Here is a 22,426-nt window from a genome sequence, read left to right on the forward strand (position 1 = left end):
ATGGGATCTTTATAATGCTGAAATGAGAAGGAAGGGGAAGGTGTATTTTATAGTGCTATCATGCTGCAGGTGGCAGAAATGATGGGATGATCCAATGAATATAGAAGTTGATAAAATGAAAAGTAAGGACAAAGGGAACTATTCATTGTTATGAGAGAGAGAAAGGAAGGGGTAAGAGTGGATGCATGTAAAATTGAACAAATATGGTCAAGTGCCCTGTCAATCCAAGGTTGCAGGGGAAAGAGTAATACTTAACAGAAGAGAAATAAAGATATCTTGAAAGTGCTAATATGCATGATGGAGAAGGAGAAACTGGATGATTGGAATAGAAGCAGAGGGTGAGCTACTGTAGTAAAGGTAGCCATGGATGTTGGTGAACTCATACGGAACATTGATGAATAGGCAATCCCAGAAATACAGACAGGGAAATCTAGAAAACAAAGAGTTAGAGTCAGATCACATGAAGGTGAGAGGAGAAAGAAAACTGGAAGCAGGATTGCTGAAATTTTTTAGTGCTGTTAAAATTAGTAGACGTCAACATAGCTGAAAATGTAGAGATGAGGCCATAGTAGAACTGGAGCAAAGAATGGTCCATACATTCCACAAAAAGAGACATAGTTGGGACTCTTGTAGACTCCCAGAACACCTATTACTTGGAAGAAGTGAGCAGAGTAAAAGAGAATTAGCTCAATATGAAAAGAAGTTCGGCCAGGCAGAAGTGGATGAAAACTGGTAGGGCCTAGGTGATCTTCATGGATGCCCAATCTCACTACTTTACTACCTCCACCATAAAATCTAAGGGTTTTCCACCTCTTCTTCAAAGGGAATGCGACCTGGGTCAGCAAGTCAGGTATATATTTTCAATAGAAAATACTTTGCACTTGCCCCTTAGTTAAAATATATTTGTCTTAGTAGAAGAAACTATGTCTTTGTCTTCAGCTTGCTGACATCAACTGTACCAACCCTCAAGCTGCTTAGGGTTTGCTCAACTTGTGACAGAGATAGAGTCTGCTAGAGAGTAGCTCCACAAATCAGCATCCTTCTTGGTTCCAGATTCTGATCTGGAGGTGCCATAGTTCAGAAGTCTTTTTTCTGAATTCTGTTCCAGTTTCCAGAGATGGCAGGAATGCTGGAAGTGTGATGTGGGAAAATGTAAATTTATCTTCACAGGCTGCTGAAGTAACCCCCACAACTACGTCAACCTGTAGAGACAGTGCTAGTTGGTTCCTTTGCTATGGTTAGACACATATTGTTAGAAGTATACCTGCTGACAAGGAAAACGTATCTTTCAGTGAATGCCTTTGGCTTCTGATCTTCTAGGAGAGAGGTCTTATGATAGTGTCAAAAGCACAGCACCAGCGAGATGTGAGAGATCAGAGGAAAGCTGGAAGTCTAGCATCTCGGGTTGGAAGGCCTAAGCTCAACCTTCCTAGCCCACTGTAAATTAAGGCCCTTAAATGGCCAATTAGTGACCATTTAAGGGCCTCATCCCATCTCGGTTGCAATTAATTTAGGTTTGGACAGTTTACCTAAATGGTTAACCAGCACTGACAGTCTGACAATTTCGGGGATGGTCTCTTAATTTGCAGTCATCTGTGCATGATCGAGGGATTAGACCAAAGACAGCAGTGTGGCTGCTGACAGCCATTCTCAGACCTTGCTTCTGACCCATATAGTTCCCTGTTTCATCATGAAAGCACCAAATAGCAATGTATTTCATATGGGTGATCTTTTGTCCTGAGAATCTGGAAAATATTGTTATGACAGCTGCCAGGACCTCTGCCATGGCACTGCTGAGTTTTGGAGCTGAAAATGGTAAGATTCTGGCCTCGGATTTTCTTTATATTTGGATGAAGCTGGCTTTTGTTTGACAGCATAAAGGGTCAAAGACATTCCACAGTTAATTTTGTTCAGTCAGACTCACTCTACAGGTTATTTCTTTTCAAAGACAAAAAAATGTAACAGCTCATATATATTGCAGAAAGATCTCAGTGAGGAGATGTGTGTGAGAAAAAGCATGCTTCAAAGAGTCAAGAGAGCTATGCAGCTACTTCATCAATGCCTTTACACGATTATTTGTGGGACTGCTAAATTTGTGGTTATCCAAGTGACCTACCTTAACTTTAGTGTCACAGGTTAATTTCAGTCATGGGTGTTATTCAGGGATATATTTGTCATGCCATTGTCAAATGTTACTGGTATACTGGAAAGTTTATTCAGCTTAGCATTAAACAGCATTTTGAAGCAAAGCCATTTTCATCATGTTGGATTTCCCAAAATATGGGATACTGCATTTTGACAGTTGGTTGGCAATGTCCATAGTGTTCAGGGATGAGTAGGCTAGGTATATTAGTCAGGGGTAAATGAAGAGTACTGGGATGTGGGAGTGGATCTGGGTGGGTTGCTCTTCTGAAGGTCAGTGTGGACTTGTTGGGCCGAAGGGCCTGTTTCCACACTGTAGGGAATCTATGATTCTATGCTAGCTCCTGTAGTTGACACATTCAACTGTTTTACATAAAAATTGCCAGGGTTGGAGGGTTTGAGCTTTTGGGAGAGGGTGAAGAGGCTGGGGGTGTTTTCCCTGGAGCATCGGAAGCTGAGGGGTGACCTTATAGAGGTTTATAAAATCATGAGGGGCATGGATAGGGTAAATAGACAAGTTGTTTCAAAAGGGACCTAAGGGGCAACTTTTTCATGCAGAAAGTGGTGTGTCTATGGAATGAGTTGCCAGAGGAAGTTTGCAGTCTGGTACAATTACAACATTTAAAAGATATGGGCGGCACGGTGGCACAGTGGTTAGCACTGCTGCCTCACAGCGCCAGAGACCCGGGTTCAATCCCCGACTCGGGCGACTGACTGTGTGGAGTTTGCACATTCTCCCCGTGTCTGCGTGGGTTTTCTCCGGGTGCTCCAGTTTCCTCCCACAGTCCAAAGATGTGCAGGTCAGGTGAATTGACCAAGCTAAATTGCCCGTAGTGTTAGGTAAAGGGGTAAATGTAGGGTAATGGGTGGGTTGCGCTTCGGCGGGTCGGTGTGGACTGGTTGGGCCGAAGGGCCTGTTTCTACACTGTAAGCAATCTAATCTAATCTAATATCTGGATAGGTATATGAATAGGAAGTGTTTAGAGGGATATGGACCAAGTGCTGGCAAATGGGACTAGATTAGGTTAAGATATTTGTTCGGCATGGACGAGTTGGACAGAAGAGTCTGTTTTCATGCTGTATATCTCTATGACTCGAAGAGATGCCACTTGCTTTTCCAAGATATGACAAATGTCAACATCAATTTTGCATTTCCTAAAAGTTGTCATGATGTGTCCACCCTGAGAATTATAATCTCCCTGAGTCGTTCAAGCCAGAGTTGACTTGAACAAGTTTCTACCAGAGTTGTCAAACAGAGTATTTTAAGTTATCTTTAATTACAAATATTTCAAAAGTAAACATAATGTGGAATGCACCTTTGGACACGATGCTGATGTAAGCATGTTAGGTCACAATGTTTATGATTATAAGAGATTGTATGATTCACCCCTTTTATTAATTTATAAACAAGGTGCAAAATCAATCTGAATCAGTAACTATCTTTTCACAGATGAGAAATATTAATAATTTAGTATGAACCAGCACTAAAGCTTCCACTCAGATGCTGCAAGTTGTTGATAATATTCTAAAATCAGGCCATTTTTACAAGACAAGACAGGAAATGAATAGAATAACAGGGTAATTTACAAGGTTATAACACTTTTAGGAAGTTCTGATGGTATCATAATATAAAGCAGAATACCAAAAGTATTTATGAATGAAATGAAATTTAATTATTTAAAATCATTTACACACTTTCCATGGCCTATTAATGCTGATATAGCTTAAGATTTTAAGGAGAAATTATACTATATGGTATAGATTCTTATAGAAAGAGAGGTTTATAACTCATGACATAAAAGTGAATAAGAGCACTGTTGCAATTAAGTATTGTATAGAAAGGAAAGGTAAGTTAGCGATCATTTTTGCAGTGTACTGTTCAGAGATATGGGCAAGATGTGAAATAGTGTGGAGAACACTGATGTCATCTTTTCTAAACCATTTGAGTAGTAACATCAATATTAACTAGTAATGTATATGTCATGGTGCCAGCCATTTTTGATGTAAAATCATGTATAGTTTTGGTAGACTAATTAAAACACTTGAAATCAATTATAACAAAGCACAAACAACATTTCAAAGATCTACAGAACAGATAAAAAGAAATAACAGCTGAAGCTCTGTAGCTTTAACTCTTAATCTCAAATTTTCAGTGTACTTACTGTCAATGTCTTGTTCAATAATGTCTTCTTTCTTTTGGAAAAGCTCTCTCAGATTAACATATGCAACGCCGACATCTTCACACTCCAAGTCTTGCTCATCTTCGGGTGGATCACTGACTATTGTAAATTTTACACTAGGGAAAAAAATAGAAGCAAAGATTTCAAGAAGTGTCCCAATGGAGGATGTGGAAACCTGACTTTTATGTGAAGTTCTGATCTCCACACAATAAATGCTTCAAAAGACATGCCTTCTAAATTTTTTTGTTGGCTGTTATGATTCCAGTTGCTGTTATTATTTGACAGCTCAAATCCCAGAATGAAATCTGCTTTATAGATCATATTTGGTTTTATTTTTATTTAATAAAATGGCCTTTCACTGAAACACAAGGTGGCAAGTCTATAGATTTGGTTTTAACAATATAATAAAATTATGATATAAGAGAAAAGATAAAATGGAATAAACCAAGCTACTTACATACATCACAATTTGAAAGATTTGGAAACATGCAATACAAATACAATCTCACCTATCCCACACTGTCACTTTACAGAACTCAAACACTAGAGAGAAATCCCTTTTCTATCACATCTATAGGTTTGACTTAACTGTTTTTTTCAATTCCCTGGCTATCATCCCTGTGATAATATCCCTTTAACATATGAATATAATACACACTGAATTTTTTGTAGTTTGGCATACTCACAACAGAATTCACATTATTGAGTTTCTTTTTGATTTGTTAAGTTCCACTGAACCTTGCTTTTAAAGTTCCTCAGAGACGGGTGGCAACACTAACATCTTATCCCTAGGAACAGCCTTTCTTATCTGTCTTTTTAATCTGCTTTAGTTTTCACTGTTTATAGAAAACTCACATGTTTTGATCAGTTTTTATCTGAAATTTGAAATATAGGTTAGAGGCATCAACTTTGAGCTTGGTTTTGCCAATTTTCCTTGAATTACCTCATTCCCATATATTTGTTCATAAGGAGTAAATCCTGTGGATTCATTATGAGTGTCCCTAGTGGCAAAAAGAAGCAAAGGAATTCCCTTATCCCAATTATTAAATCGTTCTTGCCAATAGCTCTAATTATGGTCTTTCCAATGCACCTTGAAATGGTGTGGACTTGATGGGAAAAATGGCCTGCTTCCACACTGTATAGATTCTATGAAATTGTGGTTGATAAACAAAAGGTGTAAATTACCTTATTCTCCAAATAATGATCATTTTATTGAATATTTGTAATGTAAAATTTGAACCTTGATTTCATTGTACTCCTCCACATAATTCATATCTTGTAAGAAAAAACTAGTACCTTTGCAGTAATTTTTCCTAAAGGCCCTGCTTCAGGAAATCTCGTGGAAACATTCTCAATTGTTAAATTAATTCTGCTTCCGATTCATGGCTTTCGATTGGAATCCTATTCAGTTTTACTGCCCTACTTCAAAAGCTGCTATCAAATTAATAATACAGGTTTAATTGAGGGTTGGGGTTTCATTGCTACCTGATATGAATGACACATCTGGCAAAATATGAGCACATCTCAATGCAATCCTGGCCAATAAACATGTTTTAATAATCTATACTGGATTTTCTTAATACCTAACTGACCTGCCATTAGAATTTCATGACAATTGTAATGACACTCAGGTAGGACTAGCAGCTGATGGACCACTGCCCATTCTTCACTGGCTGGTATTTGAGGTCATGATTTGGAGATGCCGGTGTTGGACTAGGGTGTACAAAGTTAAAAACCACACAACACCAGGTTATAGTCCAACAGGTTTAATTGGAAGCATTAGCTTTCAGAGTGCTGCTCCTTCATCAGGTGGTTGTGGATACTAGTGATAGTGGGTCACAATCACTAGTATTCTTACATAGAGATGAGAAAGGACACCACTTTGACTGGGACAACACATCCATCATAGGACAAGCCAAACAGAGACTCGCATGAGAATTCCTAGAAGTATGGCATTCCATCCGGAACTCTATCAACAAACACATCGATTTGGATCCCATCTTTCAGTGTCTGAGAAAAAGAACACGAAATGATATCATCAACACCTGAAATGGCATCACTACAGGAAATGACATCGCCAACCCAAGGAAACCTAAACATATACTGTAAATAGAAAGTGGGCCATAAAACCAGTGCTTCACCGGAGGCTCACTGATGATGTTACCTGGTATGGTGATGAAACATCTGAAAGCAAAGCTTCCAGTTCAGCGAGCAAACTTACATCCAAAACCTCAACCTGAGCTACAAGTCTTCTCCAAACTCAATTCTCTCTACTGTCATTTACATTTTAAAAAAATCTAATAACTGAATTTCTAAATTATCTCCTTGCTTCATAAACTCCTTAACCTCCTGTGTAATTCTATGCACCCAAGATCTAGTCACAACATAGTCAGGAAACAATCCAAGATGATCCTTCTTAACATTTCAGTTCCCTCGACCTCCATTGGTTGTCCTACCACCCTTGGTCATATCCTAAAGTAAAATTAATTCCTTTTATAGGAATTTGTTTGACTACTCCAAATACAATTTCTCCATTTACCAATGATTTGGAGGTGCCGGTGTTGGACCGGGGCAGACAGAGTTAAAAATCACTAAACACCAGGTTGTAGTCCAACAGGTTTATTTGGAATCACTAGCTTTTGAAGCACTGCTTCTTCATCAGGTGTTGCTACCTGAAGAAGAAGCGGCGATTCGAAAGCTAGTGATTCCAAATAAACCTATTGGATTATAACCTGGTGTTGTGTGATTTTTAACTTTGTCCATTTACCAAATCACTCTTTAATCCAATTCTGTAGAATGAAACTATAACCTCCATGTATACCTCCAATTATTTCTCCTTCACTAACCCCTCGAGAAGATAAATAATATAATAGCCAGCATCACTGACTTTTATTGATTATTTCCTTAATTCAAAACATACAGAAATAATTCCCTGTTTGTGATAAAATAATTAAACTCTCCTTGTCAATGTTTAAAATATAATCTTCATGACACTCCTTAGCCATCTCTCCATTCGTCTTCATTCCAAGGAAATATGCTCTCTTTAAATTACCACTACAGTTTTAATACCCACTTCCTTTCCTAATGAGCCTTTTCTGAGGGTTCCTTAGACATTCTGACTTAATAGTGGCCCCGGTTTATGAGTTATAGGGAGAAGTTGAGAATTGGAGGCTGAGGGGTGACCATATTGAGGTATATAAAATCATGAGGGGCACCGATGGGCCGAATAGTCAAGGTCTTTTTCCTAGGGTAGGGGAGTCCAAAACTAGAGGAAAGATTTAAAAAGGAACTGAGGGGTAACTTTTTCATACAGAGGGTGGTGCTTGTATGGAACAAACTGCCAGAGCAAGTGATGGAGGTGGGTACAATTTTAACATTTAAAAATTATCTGGATGGATAAATAGGAAGGATTTTGAGGGAAATGGGCTAAATTCTGGCAAATAGGATTAGGACAAATTGCGATGTCTAGTCAGCATGGACGGGTTGGACCTGAGGATCAGTTTCTGTGTTGCATGACTCTGACTTACAAATATGCATAATTATGAACAAGATCCCACATTAATATTAAATTTAAAGATTCAATATGTGATTATTCGTTCATATATATGAATAGCTGTTTTATATTGTACAGTATTTTGTTCTGACATGCGTACAAATTGATTACAGATCATTTTCAGAAATGGAACCCATTCGTAACCTGGGGACTGCCCTAGAGCCTTATAAAGCCCTAGCCATACATTTCTGCTCTTGTATTCTAGCCCTCTTAAAATGAATACTAATATTGTATTTGCCTTCCTGGCTGCCAACTGAACCTGTTAACCTTACAAGAATCCTGAACAAGAACTCCCAAGTCCCTTTGTTCTTCAGATTACTGAAGCCATTTCCCATTTTGAAAATCGTCCACACCTCACAATTTCTCACATAGTATTCCATCTGCCATTTCTTTGCTCTGTCTCCTAGCCTGCCCAAGTCCTTCTGTAGCCTCCCTGCTTCCTCAGCACTACCTGCCCCTCCACCTCTGTGACATCTGAAATTTTAGCAACAATGCCCTTAGTTCCTTTGTCCAGATCATTAATGTACAATGTGAACAGTTGTAGTCCCAAAACGGACCCCTGCGGAACCCCACGAGTCACTGGCTGCCATTCTAAAAGACTCATTTATCCCCACTCTCTGCCATCTGCCAGCCAGCCAATCCTCTATCTATGCCAGTACATTATCCCTAAGTTGTCATGTTATTTAGCAGCCTCCCGTATGGCACCTTGTCAAATGCCTTCTGGAAACCGAAATACATCACATCTACTGACTCTCCATTGTTTAACTTGCTCATTACCTCCTCAAAGAATTCTAACATATTTATTAGGCATGATCTCCTCTTGATGAAACCATGCTGACCCAGCCTTATTTTACCATGCAGTCCTGAATAACAGACTCTAAAGTCTTAGCAACTATTGATATCAGGCTAACCATCCTATAGTTTCTGGTCTTCTGCCTCCCTCCCTTCATAACGGGGGTATTACATTAGCCATCTTTCAGTACTCTGGGACAATCTGTGACTTTAGTGATTCCTGTAAGATCACCACCAATGCCTCTACAATCTCCTCAGCTATCACTTTTACAGCTTTGGGGTGTAGTCCATCTGGTCCAGATGATTTATCTACTTTCAAACCTATTGGCTTCCCAGCATTTTCTTAGTGATGGCCACTACATGTGTCCCTGAACTCTCTTCCACTATGAAGACTGATGCAAAGTACCTATTCAATTCCTCCGCCAATTCTTTATTCCTCATTATTACTTCTCCAGCAGTCCATTGTCCATTTTTGCCTTTCTCTTAACATTTCTGGGACATTAGCACCAGTACTGGGAAGGAGGGAGCTGTTCTGATTAGACAAGCTCCACCTGAATCGTGCTGGGACCAGTCCTTGAATCACGTAAGTAGGGCTGTGAATAGGCCTTTACACTGTATTCTTGCAATATTCTTTTGTATTACTCGCTAGTTTACCCTCATATTTTATCTTCTCCTCCCTTTTTGCTTTTTTTAAAAAAAATGTTATTCTCTGCCTTCTCGGTAATCTTCACCACACTCAATACTTTTTCTTCTACTTTTGTGCTGCGCCATGACTTCCCTTGTGAGCTATGGTTGCCTCATCGTCTCCTTGGCATATTTCTTCTTGCTTGGGATGAATTTCTGCTGTGGCTTCTGAAATACTCTAGAAACTCTTGCCAAAACTACTCCACTGATGGGCTTCCATCTCATGTCTTTCCAGCTACCTTTACTCAATTGTAGAAATGCTACATCTGTTTCCAGCTTCTTCCTCTCAAACTGCAGTGTGAATTCTGTCATATTATAGCCACACTGCCCTACAGGTTCCTTCACCTTAAATTCTATTGCTTGTTCTGGAAACTTTAATTATTTCTTTTCAGCCCTCCCCATGTTTAATTCTTGTTCCATTATTTTCCACACAATTGAATCGACATCCCCCCACAATTTAGTGTAAAGGCCTATTCACAACCTGACTTACATTATTCGCCAGGACTCTGGTCCCAGCACGATTCAGGTGGAGCTTGTCTGATCAGAACAGCTCCCTCCTTCCCAGTACTGGTGCTAATGTCCCATGAATTGGAACCTGTGGCTCAGGTAGTAATCCAGAGATTACCACCTTTATGGTTCTGCTTTATAGTTTAGCCCCAGATTGCTCATACTCTCTCCTCTTTCTGACTATATCGTTGGTATCTATGTGGACCACGATTGTTGGATCTCTCCCCTCCCACTCCAAATTCCTCTGCAGCCCAGAAGCAAGACACCAGGCAGACAACACAGCTTTCAGAACTCTCCATCCTGGCCACAGAGAACAGTGTCTGTAGAATATGAAGAACATAAAAGAGAAGATACCAAACTATTTACATTTAACACAATTTGAATGTTTTAGAAATATATGATAAAAATATAATCCCCATCTATCCCAACACCATCACTTTACATCACCATCAATTTGCTTCTCCATCACAACAATAGGTTTAAATTCACCCCTTCTTTCAATTCCTAGTCTTTAAAGTGTGATAGCCTCTTCCTTGATTATTGCCACGACTGAGCTTCGACTTTTTCTACTTTGAATAATCTCTTCAGAGTTCGAACTAAACATCTCTGTTCTGAAACTTTCAAACTAAAATACTTACAGATATTCAATGTCTAATTTTTCTGAACTATCTCCTTTCTCTAGGAGAAACTGTTTCATATATCTCACATCAAGTAAGATGTGTGGAAACTGAAAAACAAAAGCTTTTTAAGTTTTGGGTTTTTCCTGAGGCAAAAGAAAATCCTGATTCTTCTAACTGAAGATAAGTTAACGCTATCAATGTTTATTTTGTCTGCTGATAAAACTCTCCCAAACAAAACATTCCCATGACCAAAACAGGGACTCTCTTTGTCATACTGGTTTAAAGTAAAATAATGGCTCCGGAAATATTGATACATGAATCACTAAACCACTTCACACTGATGGACCAAAACCCATCTGCTACTAATTCAAAATCCAGACTCTAAAATTAATGATATTGACATTTATATATAAGTTACACACCTTCTATCATATAGACTCTAAACAAACTTGTCACACCATGTAACAGAGGTAATCTAAGGGGTGGAAGCATTTGGCCTCTCATGCAACATTTGGTGGCTTGGAGTCAACTGTCAGATGGAGTTGGGAGCATTTCCACCTTTATCTGTGACAGGAAAGCACACAGACAGTCTTATTAGTCTATCAAATGAGGCCTTTAAATGGGCAATTACAGTAGTCCCCCTTTATACCCGCAGGGGATACGTTCCAAGACCTACCAAGGAAGCCCTAAACCATGGATGGGAGCAAACCCATTCATTTAAATGGGAAATTTACCTTCCTGGCAGACCCCTTGTCCCTGGTTCTGGAAGCTTCCCAATAATATGTTTGGGCCACAGTAAATGATTCCACAGAAAATGAGACTGCGGATATGGGGGTTGCCCTGTACTGCATACTTAAGGGCCTTAAAATCAACAAGGTAAAAACAATGACTGCAGATGCTGAAAATCAAATACTGGATTAGTGGTGCTGGAAGAGCACAGCAGTTCAGGCAGCATCCAACGAGCAGCGAAATCAACGTTTCGGGCAAAAGCCCTTCATGAAGGGCTTTTGCCCGAAACGTTGATTTCGCTGCTCGTTGGATGCTGCCTGAACTGCTGTGCTCTTCCAGCACCACTAATCCAGTACTTAAGGGCCTTACCCATTATTGTTGGTGTTAATCCACTGCAGGCAGGGAACTCACCCTACAGGGAGACTGGTAAATAAACATGGCTTATTTACTTGGGGATCCCCATTCTAAGTGATTAAAGACTTAACAGTTCTAGGTTTGTTCAATACATTGCATAAGTTGTACGACACTTTGATTTTTTACTATAAACTCTGTGTCCTATGATCCCGCCCACTAGCTACCTGATGAAGAAGCTCCAAAAGCTTATACTTTCAAATAACCTGTTGGACTATAACCTGGTGTTGTGTGATTTTTAACTACTTCCTTCATGGCACTGCTGTTTTATATATCTGCTGGTCTCAGATTAGCCAGCAGCTGTTGGTGGTTGGATCTTTTAGCCCCAAGGTCCTTGATCCTCAGGAAAAGTCTATCACTGGTGTGTCAGGTACATGAATCGCATGAGATGGGGTGTGTCTTTCTGAAAAAGGTAACACAGGATACTCATTAGCTCTCTAGCCTTTGGTCAAGATGCTCATCACCTTCTGTTCATGTTTATTCACTCATGGGATGTGAGCATTGCTGGCAGGGCCAGCATTTAATATCTATCTGTAATGGTCCTTGAGAATGTGGCAATGAGCTGCCTTCTTGGACTGCTGCAATCCACGTGCTGTGAGTTGATCTCCGATGCCAGTTGGGGGGGGAATTCCAAGATTTTTATCCAGAGGAAATGAAGGAACGGTTATATATTTCCAAGTCAGGATGGTGAGTGGTTTGGAGGGGATCTTGCTTGGCTTTTGAAGGTACTAAGGACCTTTTGTGAATTTTTGCAGTGTATCTTGTAGATGGTACACACTGCAGCTACTGAGCGGTGGTGGTGGAGGGGGTGGAAGTTTGTGGATATGGTGACATTAAAATGGGCTGCTTTGTCCAGGACAGTGTCAAGCTTATTAAATATTGTTGAAGCTGCACCCACCCAGGTAAGTGAGGAGTATTCCATCACCCTCCTGACATGTGCCTTGTAGATGATGGACTGGCTTTGGGGATTCAGAAAGTGAGTTACTCATCGCAGTTTTCCTCACCTCTGACCTGCTGTTATAGTCACTGTGTTTAAATGGTGTGTTCAGTTGAGTTTCTGGACAAAGGTAATCCTAAGGATATTGATAATGGGGGATTCATTGATGATAATATTATTGAATATCAAGAAGTGGTAGTTCGATTGCCTCTTATTGGAGATGGTCATAGCCTGGCATTTGTTCAAATGTTATGTGTCACTTGTCAGCCCAAACTTGGACATTGTCCAGGTCTTGTGTACCTGAACATGGACAGCTTCAGTATTTGAGGAGTTGCAAAAGGAATATTATGCAAATATCGACAAACATACCAACTTTTGACTTTATGATGGAGGGAAGGTTATTGATGAAGCAGCTGAAGATGGTTGGCCCTAGGACACTACTCTGAGGAACTTCTGCAGAGATGTCCTGGGAGGTGAGATGACTGATCTCCAACAATCACAACCATCTTCCTATGTACTAGGCATGACTCCAACCATTACATGAGAAACACAGTAAATAGGAAAAGGAGTATGTCAGTCCCCTTGACACCTTTAGCTTCTAGACATTGATCTGCCTCTTATTCCTAGTTCCAGGACGTATAAAAAAATTCACACCCAATAAGTTGGTAATGAAATATTAACAGACAGAACCACAAATTTATACTAAAATGCACCTGATATGTGCAATGACTTTAGCAGCTATTTATCTGTCCAGAACTGCAGTTAGAGGTAAGAAAATGGACTCAATAACAAAGTGAAAGTTTTGTGAATATTTATTGTCTGGAATATAAATAGAAACAGGGAGTGATTCGTTTGATGCAAGTCATTTTATTTTTTACTTTAATTCCTTGAAGAGAATTGTATTTATTTAAATTGTTCAGAACAATGAATAGTGTGCATCATTCAGTATTAAATAATATAAAGCACTTTCAGATGATGCATGGCAAATATTGATACTTACATCCAGAAGTCATTGGTATCATAAACTACCTTCAATATTTACCTCTCGAGGGTTAACTCCAATCCCTGGAGTACTGACCAAAGGAACTGCCTCCTTTGCTGGTTATTTTCTTGATCCACATAGATCACTGCCAAGAAAACATATGCACAGTTATTTGATGCAAACTGAAATCAACACTTACATTCCATAGAATACAGTCAATAGTGGTGGAAGAGTGGTTTTTGAAATGGAGATCAGTAACTAGTATTTTTCTGCAAGGATCAGTGCTAGGACCTTTGTTATTTATAATATATTCAGATAATTCTTCGATAATGCAATGGTTGCATTCCTGTGCAACCCTGCATTATAGAAAAATTGCGTTTTAGAAAAAGCACTTAAAGTGTTGGTGATGTAATTGCGTTACAGCCAACACATTTTAAAAGTTTGCACTTTAGAAACAGTGTCCACAATTCGTTAATTGGGTTACAGTGAATTCGTGTTAACGAAATGCATGCTATACCAGAACGACCTATAATAATGATCTGGAGAAAAATGTAGGTATTCTGATTAGTAAGTTTGCAGATGACACCAAAATTAGTGGAATTACAGATAATGAGGAGGATTGTCAAAGGAAATAATGGGATATAGATATATTGCAGATTTGGGCAGAGAAATGGCAGATGGAATTTAATCTAGACAAATGCAAGGTAATGCATTTTGGAAGATCAAATTTGGATGCGAATTATACAATAAATGGCAAATCCCTTTGGAGCACTGATATACAGAGGGATCTGGGCATACAGGTCCACAGACCCCTGAAAGTGGCAACACAGGTTAATAAGGTGGTCAAGAAGCCACATAGAACACTTGCCTCTTTTGGCAAGGGCTTCAAATGTAAAGCTTGGCAAGTTATGTTATAGCCCTACAAAACATGAGTTAGGCCGTATTTGGAAGACTACGTGCAGTTCTGGTTGCCACCTTACAGAAGTACACAGACGTTTTGGAGACGGTGCAGAGAATATTTACTAGTATGTTAAAGGAGGGTTTTACTTAAGAGGAGAGGTTTGATAAACAAGGATTGTTTTCACTGGAAAGAGATTGAAGGATGACCTGATAGAGGTCTACAAAATTATGAGAGGCAAATGATGTATAATAAGTGGCTGTTTTCCCAGGGTGGTAAGATCAACCATAAGAGGGCACAGGTTCAACATGAGAGGGGGAGAGTTTAGGGGAAAAGTGGAGAGAAAATTTTTCATACAGAGGATGGTGGGTACCTGCAACACATTGGAGGAGGTTGTGGAATCAGGCAGATTAGCAACGTTTAAGGCGTATCTTGACAGAATCATGAATGGGAGGCGAGCAGAAGGATAGTGTAGTGAGTGGAACCAGGTGATCTTATTGACTATGAGATCCTTGAATGGGGTTGTTAACCTGGACTAATCGGGGGCCCTGGCTGACAGATATAAACAGGGGATTAAGAAAATCCCATGAATTCAGGGACTGATTCCAAGCTGGCTGGTCACAGCCAGTGTAAAGTGTATACGTAAATAAAGGGTGACTAGGTGACAGGATACTGGCCTCTGTGCAGTTATTTCAGATAGAAACCATGCATGGAAAAGAAGTAGCAGGTCTAAATAAGGACTATGAATTGGTGCAGACTTGGTGAGTTGATGGCCAGTTCCTGTGCTTTATTGTCTTGTATTTAGGAAAATATAAAAGCAGGTCTCAATTTCTTTGCCATTCCCTACCTAGCAAGAGATAGCAAGCTGAAAAGGTATAGTCATATTAAATCTAGGATCACATGTCACATTGGTGGCAGTTTTATATGCACGCTGTCAAAAAATGATACAGGCAATGTTTGACTGTGCCACATAACTGTCACTTTCTGTTAATGGCACTGGCAGTGTCAAATGGAAAAGCAGGCACCATTTATTGCTGTATATTTAACGGGATTTACTGCATGTTCTTTCACCCATGGAACTGGTGATAATGATAATATATGGCAGTGTAGCTGTCCTTCCTGACATTGCAAGTAATTTAATCCTCCACATCTGCCACAACTCTGCTTTGACAGAGGTGTAGCATTATGCACTAACTAAAGCTAACAGCGTGGCATTTTGTCAGAACTAGGAACAATTCAGTACTGCAGTATTAACCAGTATTGCCACAAATTCATTGGTGTGCTTCTTATTTAATTTCTAATTACTACATGGTTATTTGACAAAAAAAAGTTAAATGTGGGACACCCTTCTAAATATAGTATTCGTGCAAAAGAATCAGAGTAAAACTAGACCTTTTGTTTGAAGGAATATCACAAAGTTCAGTTAATTCTGTTGGGCAAATTACTGTCATCATAATTTAGTTACATTATTTTAGAATAATGTTGACAATCATCAATTATTAGAAGCAGGACTGCATTTCCTTACATGCCAAGAGGATGTTGACAGTATAATTGGCCTTAGTTCCAATATGTGTCTTTGGTAGGTAAAGATGGTGAATCACAGGGAAAGGTATGCATGCCATTATTTGTAGGGATTTTGTTTGGTTTTCTAAATGTTCTCAGTAGGAAACTTTATGATAACGATTTTCTTTGATAAAATATACCACAAAGACTATGGGATAAAAAACGCCATGTCTGTTTAGTTTTTTTTTGGAAAGAATCCAATCAAAATTTTCTAGAATACTTAGTCTGGAGTTTGTGAGCCAGATTTCAGTACCATCTACAACAAAAAAGGTTTGTTATGTTAAAAATAATCCTACATGTTGCAGAAAAAAAACCTGATAACTGAACATTTACAGTTTTAGCCATATCTTACATCAGAAATTGGACTCTCAAAAAAAAGGTAGAGTTTGCATTTGTTATAGTTACATTGCTCAACGTGGCCAATATCTAAATAGTATCACCACTTCTTGGGGTTAGTCATTGTAGGCAGAAATCCTGATGAGCATAATAATCACACAAATGATTCCTCCACTTATTTTACATTTTTGTACGCATTGTTTTCATGGGAACATAACCGAGTTATTTTAACTTGACAAATTTGACTGTTTGCCGTACATTGCAAATTGAGATACTACCTTAAGAAATGTATATATAAGACACAAACTGCATAACTGTCTCCTGTTGTCCATTTGATAGGAATATGTTCAAGTATACTGGGATAACTTCCATGCTAATTTTCCTTCCCTGTGGTGGTATCTACCTACTATCTAATTTTGAATATAAGGTTGAAAATGGCACCAAGTTTATGGTTACTGTTATGCCTATGCAGTACCCATTTAATAGATACATTCAGCATTCTATTGTGAAGATGACTTTGGGTGATTCAAATAAAAGGCTTGTACATGAGTACAGCTGACCTCCCATCAGCAACCTAAAAGTTTCAATTCAAATGCATAACTGCATACATTTCTCTCTTCACATAGGCATGTGAGTGATTGCCTTCCTCCTTCCACTGTGGCACAGTCCTGAGGCTTGATACTGCAAATAATCATTGGCCTCCCATTTTACAGTTCGCATGGGGCTGGATATATAACTGGGGCTCTGCAAAATTTCTGTGGTAGAAAGCAGGCTCCATATTCCAGACAGAAATGTCTTCAAACTGAAAGTCTGGGCCAAGGTGTCCCAAAAAGGCTAAGCTTTATATAGAAGGAAAAACCAACAAAATCTGCAAGTGATGCATGTTGGTCTGACCTAACTTGTATACCTCAAAATGGAGCTCCAGCTCAGTTCCAAACATTACTGGTTCTCCCTCTGGGTTTGAAAACTCAGAAAACTTTGTTTCCACGATCCAAGGCATTTACAGAAGTCTCCTAAAACTGTACACAAGGAGACAAGGGTGATAACTTGGACTGAAGAAATGGTGACTATTTTCTTTGGCGATGAGGACTCTTAAAGCTCTTAGTCTAAGAGTAGGTGCTGGAAAAGCACAGCCAGTCAGGTAGCATCTGAGAAGCAAGCGAATTGACATTTCAGGCAGATGCCCTTCATCAGGAATGCTTAGCCTTTAGAGGTCGAAAGTAATATTTGTGCAACACATTTATACTTGTGGGGGAAAATGGGCCATAACAAGGGCTATAAGAGTACATGGGCTGAACATGCACCAGAAGTATACAGAGGAGGTAAATCATGTAGTGTCCAACGCTGCCTGGATCATTGTTCTGGCAGCATTCGTCACATCATGTGTCAACATTTGTAGCATTGTATAGCAAAAGCACCAGCCATCCAATATCAGAGGCCTGAACTGGAAACTCAGAATACCGTCATGCAAGTTCAGACTGCTGCTATCAGGGCTGTAGAAAAGTGTGCAAAAAAGGCATGCAGATATGAAAGCAGCCCAGCACCCTATCCTCCAGCAGCTTCAGGTACTCAAAACTACAAAGGCTACAGGTGCTGACAACATTCTAGTAATAGTACTAGCAATTTATATTCCAAAGCAAGTTGTGTTCTTAGACCAGGCTGTTCGAGTACAGCATACTGACACCTACTTAGCAGTGTGGAAAATTACCCAGGTATGCCGACTTCACAAAAAACAAGACTACAACATAATCAATTACTGTTACATCAGTCTACCCTCAATCACAAATATGAGACCATGGGATATAAAATCAGAATTAGGCTATTCGGCCAATCATGGTTGATATATTTCTCAACCCCATCCTTCTGCCTTCTCCTGGTAACGCTTGATCCCCTCACTAATCAAGAACCTGTCTATCACTGTCTTAAACACACCCAATGACTTGTCTTGCACAGCCTTCTGTGGCAATAAGTTTCAATGTTTACGTGCCTTGTGGCAGAACATATTCCTCCTCATCTCAGCTCTAAAGATTTTTTTCTTATACTCAGAGGCTAACCCTCAGGTCTTAGTCTCTCCTACTGGTGGAAACATTTTTCAAACACCCACTCTATCAGTGCATCTCAGTATTATCTAAGTTTCAATGAGATCTCCTCTCATCCTTCTAAAATCCATCCTGTCCAGAGTCCTTGACTATTCCTTATATGACAAGCCCTTCATCCCAGGATCGTTCTTGTCATCATCTTTTGGACCCTATTCAATACCATTATATTCTTCCTGAGATATGGGATCTAATACAGCTTCCAATATTCCAGACCAGAGCTTTTTACAGCCTCAGCAGTACACCTCTGTTCTTGAGTTCTAGCCTTTGCCTTCCTAACTGCCAACTGAATCTGCATGTTAACCTTAAAAGAATTGTGACTGGGACTCCTGTGTTCCTGTGCACTTTAGATTTCTGAAGCTTTTCCAAATTTAGAAAATAATCAACGCCTCTATTCTACCTACGAAAGTGCGTGGCCTCACATTTTTCTCCATTGTATTACATCGCCAATACTTTTTTCATTCTCCTAGTCTGTCCTAACCCCACTCATTCAGGTTGCTTCTATTGTTTCAACATTAAAAAAAAACACCTAGGCTTCACAAGCTGTTTATTTTACTAGCTTTGAAGCAGACATCTTAGTACCTCTGTCTCAACTTTTCTTCAGTTAAAAAAAGGGATAAAATATACATCTTAAAGCCAAAGTATCATCACGATAATAACTGAGATAGTGTATGTTTTATTAACTTTCCACTCAACCTGTCCTGCTGTCTTCAAGGACTCACACATATATACACCCAGGTCCTTCTGCTCTTGCACTTGACCCTTATTTTATTATTTGTACATTATGTTACTCTGCTCATTTATCTCCCATGATCAGTTAAACTAGCATTGGCCTATAAAAAGAGAAATTGTTGCACCAAATCATAGTGCTGATCTGGCAGTTAGTGACACAAGCTTTTTGGAAATACTTGTTCGTCGCTATCTTGAAATCTGTTGCTAGAAGGACGGAGTTAGGCAATATATTCAGGCTTAAATTTAAGCCTGCATTAAAAGAAAATGAAATTTCATGTTTTAATGTACCAAAATGTTTGATTTCAGACTGTATTTGGGGCAACGTCAGAAGAAGTTAAACACTTCAGTTCTTCAGGAACTCATCCTCAGACTAAATCTGTATGAAAACTTGTATGTTTGGAACCTATTTTGCTTTGGTGAGTTGGCTAGGAAGGTAACAAGTATATTGTACTAAAGAAAAAGTGTATAGAAGAATGTGCATGCTCAAGAAAAATTGGGTTACACATCACCATTCACAACTTACCTGTCAATACAGTTTGCGCAATTATGCTCTTAGTGTACCTTGGCAGATAGGGCAAGAAACTCAACTGTTGCTTTTGAGCTTAGTACAGTTATGAATCAGGTAATCTAAGGGTGATTGACATCATGATAAAACTCATCCTCTGCAACCTCGGTCGTCCTTTACATGATTGTGCCCAGAACTGCACAGATGATGGTTAAATCAGTTTAACAAATTTATCAGCTATAGAAAATGCATCTTATATTCCAAACCTCAACATACAATAGGAGGCACAAGTTCATAATACTTTTTTTGGCTTTTAGTACTCTTTAAACCACAGCTTTGTCTGGAAAATGTCCCTTGTGTACAGATATTCAAATGCAGCTGAGTGCGTAATGAATTCAAATGTAACAAAATATGATTTATCGTCTGGTGTAAAAACCCTCCTAACCTGTCTGTGTTACCAGCCATTAAGATCTGTTGTAATATCACTTCTGTGTTTGTGCAAAATTGGTGCAATACAACAAAATTAACAATCTAACTCTGTAGCACTCATTGGAATATGAAATGATTCTACAATCACTCCAAAGATTGGCACCACGGCTAGCATAACTTAAGTCCAGTGGAAAGCTCCTGTTTGAAAGTGTACACCATAAACAAATCAAATCCATTTCATTTTATGTGATTTACCTGTCGGGACTTTGAAAACCACACCCAGATCTTCTAGTCAGTATGATGGTGCATGCACTTCCACTGCCTGTGAAGACTTTAATGAGCAGATCTTTTTCTGATTTTTTAAACAGGATCTCTAATGCTGGCTGCAGCACAGGCGTCCCCATGGAAGAGTGATTATTGTGGGAGAAAATGGACAAAGAACTACAATTTTTGGTACACATTTGAAGATTTCAAGACTTTCAGTCGGTTACTGAGTGGATCAGCGATGAGTTTGAGACTGGGTAGGTGAGTGAGTTGGTGGCTATGTATAGTGAGGTGGTGAGTGGATGAATGGGTGCATGTAGGAAGGTGGATGATTGAGTGAATGGGTAGCTGGGTGATTGATTGGATTCTCAGGGGGAGATAGACATTTTGAGGGGTAGTCAGTGCAGGGTGTAGTTGGGTGAGTTGGGGGCTAGTGTGTTGTTGAAGGGGATAGTTATGTGGGAGGATAGCTAGATGGAGGAGTAATTGGGTGCATAGTCATGTGGTAATTGTGAGGTGGTACTTGATGGGAAGGGATGGTCAGGCTTCAGGTTGGGGTGGTTCATTAATTTGATGCCGAATAGGTGAGTGGAGGGGCTGAAGACTGGGGGAGATTGGTTGTGGTCCTCAGTTCAGTTATTTGAGCTAATCACTGAGCTACATCAGGTATTAACCAGCCTATTCTCCGAGTAATCATTTGGCTAAGTCCTGCTTATGTCCCAAACCTCTGACACTGTGCTCAGTTTAGAAACATTTACACGGCATCCTTGCCAGTGAAAATGAATTTATTGGAATTTAAACATGTGTACGCTGCAGGACTTCAATGAGGGTTCTAACTTGCATCACCCAATTCAAGTCCAGATTTTGATGATCTGGATACCATAAGATTTGGGCGATTATCAGGGAAATTCTTTGGAACTGCTCCCACTCTGCCATGAGCAGAGTTTCCACTACATTTTCAGCAATATAATGTTATGGAGTGAGAGCATCTTTAAGTAATTTGCTGAGCACTGAAACTCTTTTAGTCAGGCAACTTATTTCTGCTTTAGATGTGTAAAAGTATGCAATGCAGAACCTCATTCTGACTGAACTCTCTCTTAAAAATTAGCACTCTGCAGCAAAGTTTGGACTGCAATGCGTATGTCAGAATCTTATGTACCAATCCGGGGTGTAGTGCAATGCAGTCTGACAAGATTTAATCTGAGGCATCTCAATACAGTAAATAAGCACAAACAAAAAAATAAAAAGTTAATTGAAGTATCTTGTACTGTAAAAGATCTGAAGTTTGTCAGAATAGAATATTTAACAACTTTAATTGTAGGCAACTTGTCTGGGGTGTAAACTTGTTAAAAGACCTTTCTCGGTACATTATGCCCAAGTTAAGTTAAAACCAACTTATTTCTTCAAGTTCACGTGTTAATTAATTCCATTAATCAGTAATGGAAATCTGTTTTCACATTAAAAATAAATTATTTTAGTACATTTAATAACAATGAACTTCAGATAATTTTTTTTTTGGTCCATCCTTTTTATGACTGTCTAAAAATGTGGATGAAAGTGAGGACAGAAGATGCTGGAGATCAGAGTCAAAATTAGTGAGGTGCTGGAAAAGCACAGCAGGTCAGGCAGCACCCGAGGAGCAGGAAAATCGACGTTTTGGGCAAAAACCCTTAATCAGGAATGGTGAAGGGCAAAAGCATTGATTTTCCTGCTCTTCGGATGCTGCCTGACCTGCTGTGCTTTTCCAGCCCCACTCTAGTCTTGTCTAAAAATGTGAACTACTGAGGCAATTTCCTATTGTAGTTTAATGTTATTCAATCAATATAATGAATGAACTACAAAGATGATCAAAAATGTGCTTAATGATGAGTATAATTTGGTTTACTGATTCATGTTGTTAAAAGAATGTGGAGCAGTTCCAAATAATTATATGACATTTCAACAATCATCTTAAAAAGGCTTTTCATACCACTCATAAAAGATGCTTGCTGTAAAGGAATAATTTAATAGAATTAATGAGAATGAAAAGATTGCGGGATCTATCATTTACCAAAGCTTAAATCCAG

The 22,426-nt window shown here is 39.2% G+C and overlaps 1 protein-coding gene across 6 annotated transcripts in view; it reads right to left on the reverse strand.

Annotated features, from left to right (window-relative positions):
• rpgrip1l (RPGRIP1 like) overlaps positions 1-22,426 on the reverse strand; it is a 232,851-nt gene that overhangs the window by 22,278 nt on the left and 188,147 nt on the right. For all 6 annotated transcript variants that reach the window (XM_072547375.1, XM_072547374.1, XM_072547372.1 and 3 more), the window contains 2 exons: positions 13,598-13,682; positions 4,305-4,438 (listed from right to left, as the gene is read on the reverse strand). In XM_072547375.1, the coding sequence (XP_072403476.1) occupies positions 4,305-4,438; positions 13,598-13,682 (219 nt within the window). The remainder of the gene's footprint in view (positions 1-4,304; positions 4,439-13,597; positions 13,683-22,426) is intronic.

Source organism: Chiloscyllium punctatum, chromosome 26 (assembly GCF_047496795.1).
Source record: "Chiloscyllium punctatum isolate Juve2018m chromosome 26, sChiPun1.3, whole genome shotgun sequence".
In the NCBI taxonomy this organism is placed as follows: domain Eukaryota; kingdom Metazoa; phylum Chordata; class Chondrichthyes; order Orectolobiformes; family Hemiscylliidae; genus Chiloscyllium; species Chiloscyllium punctatum.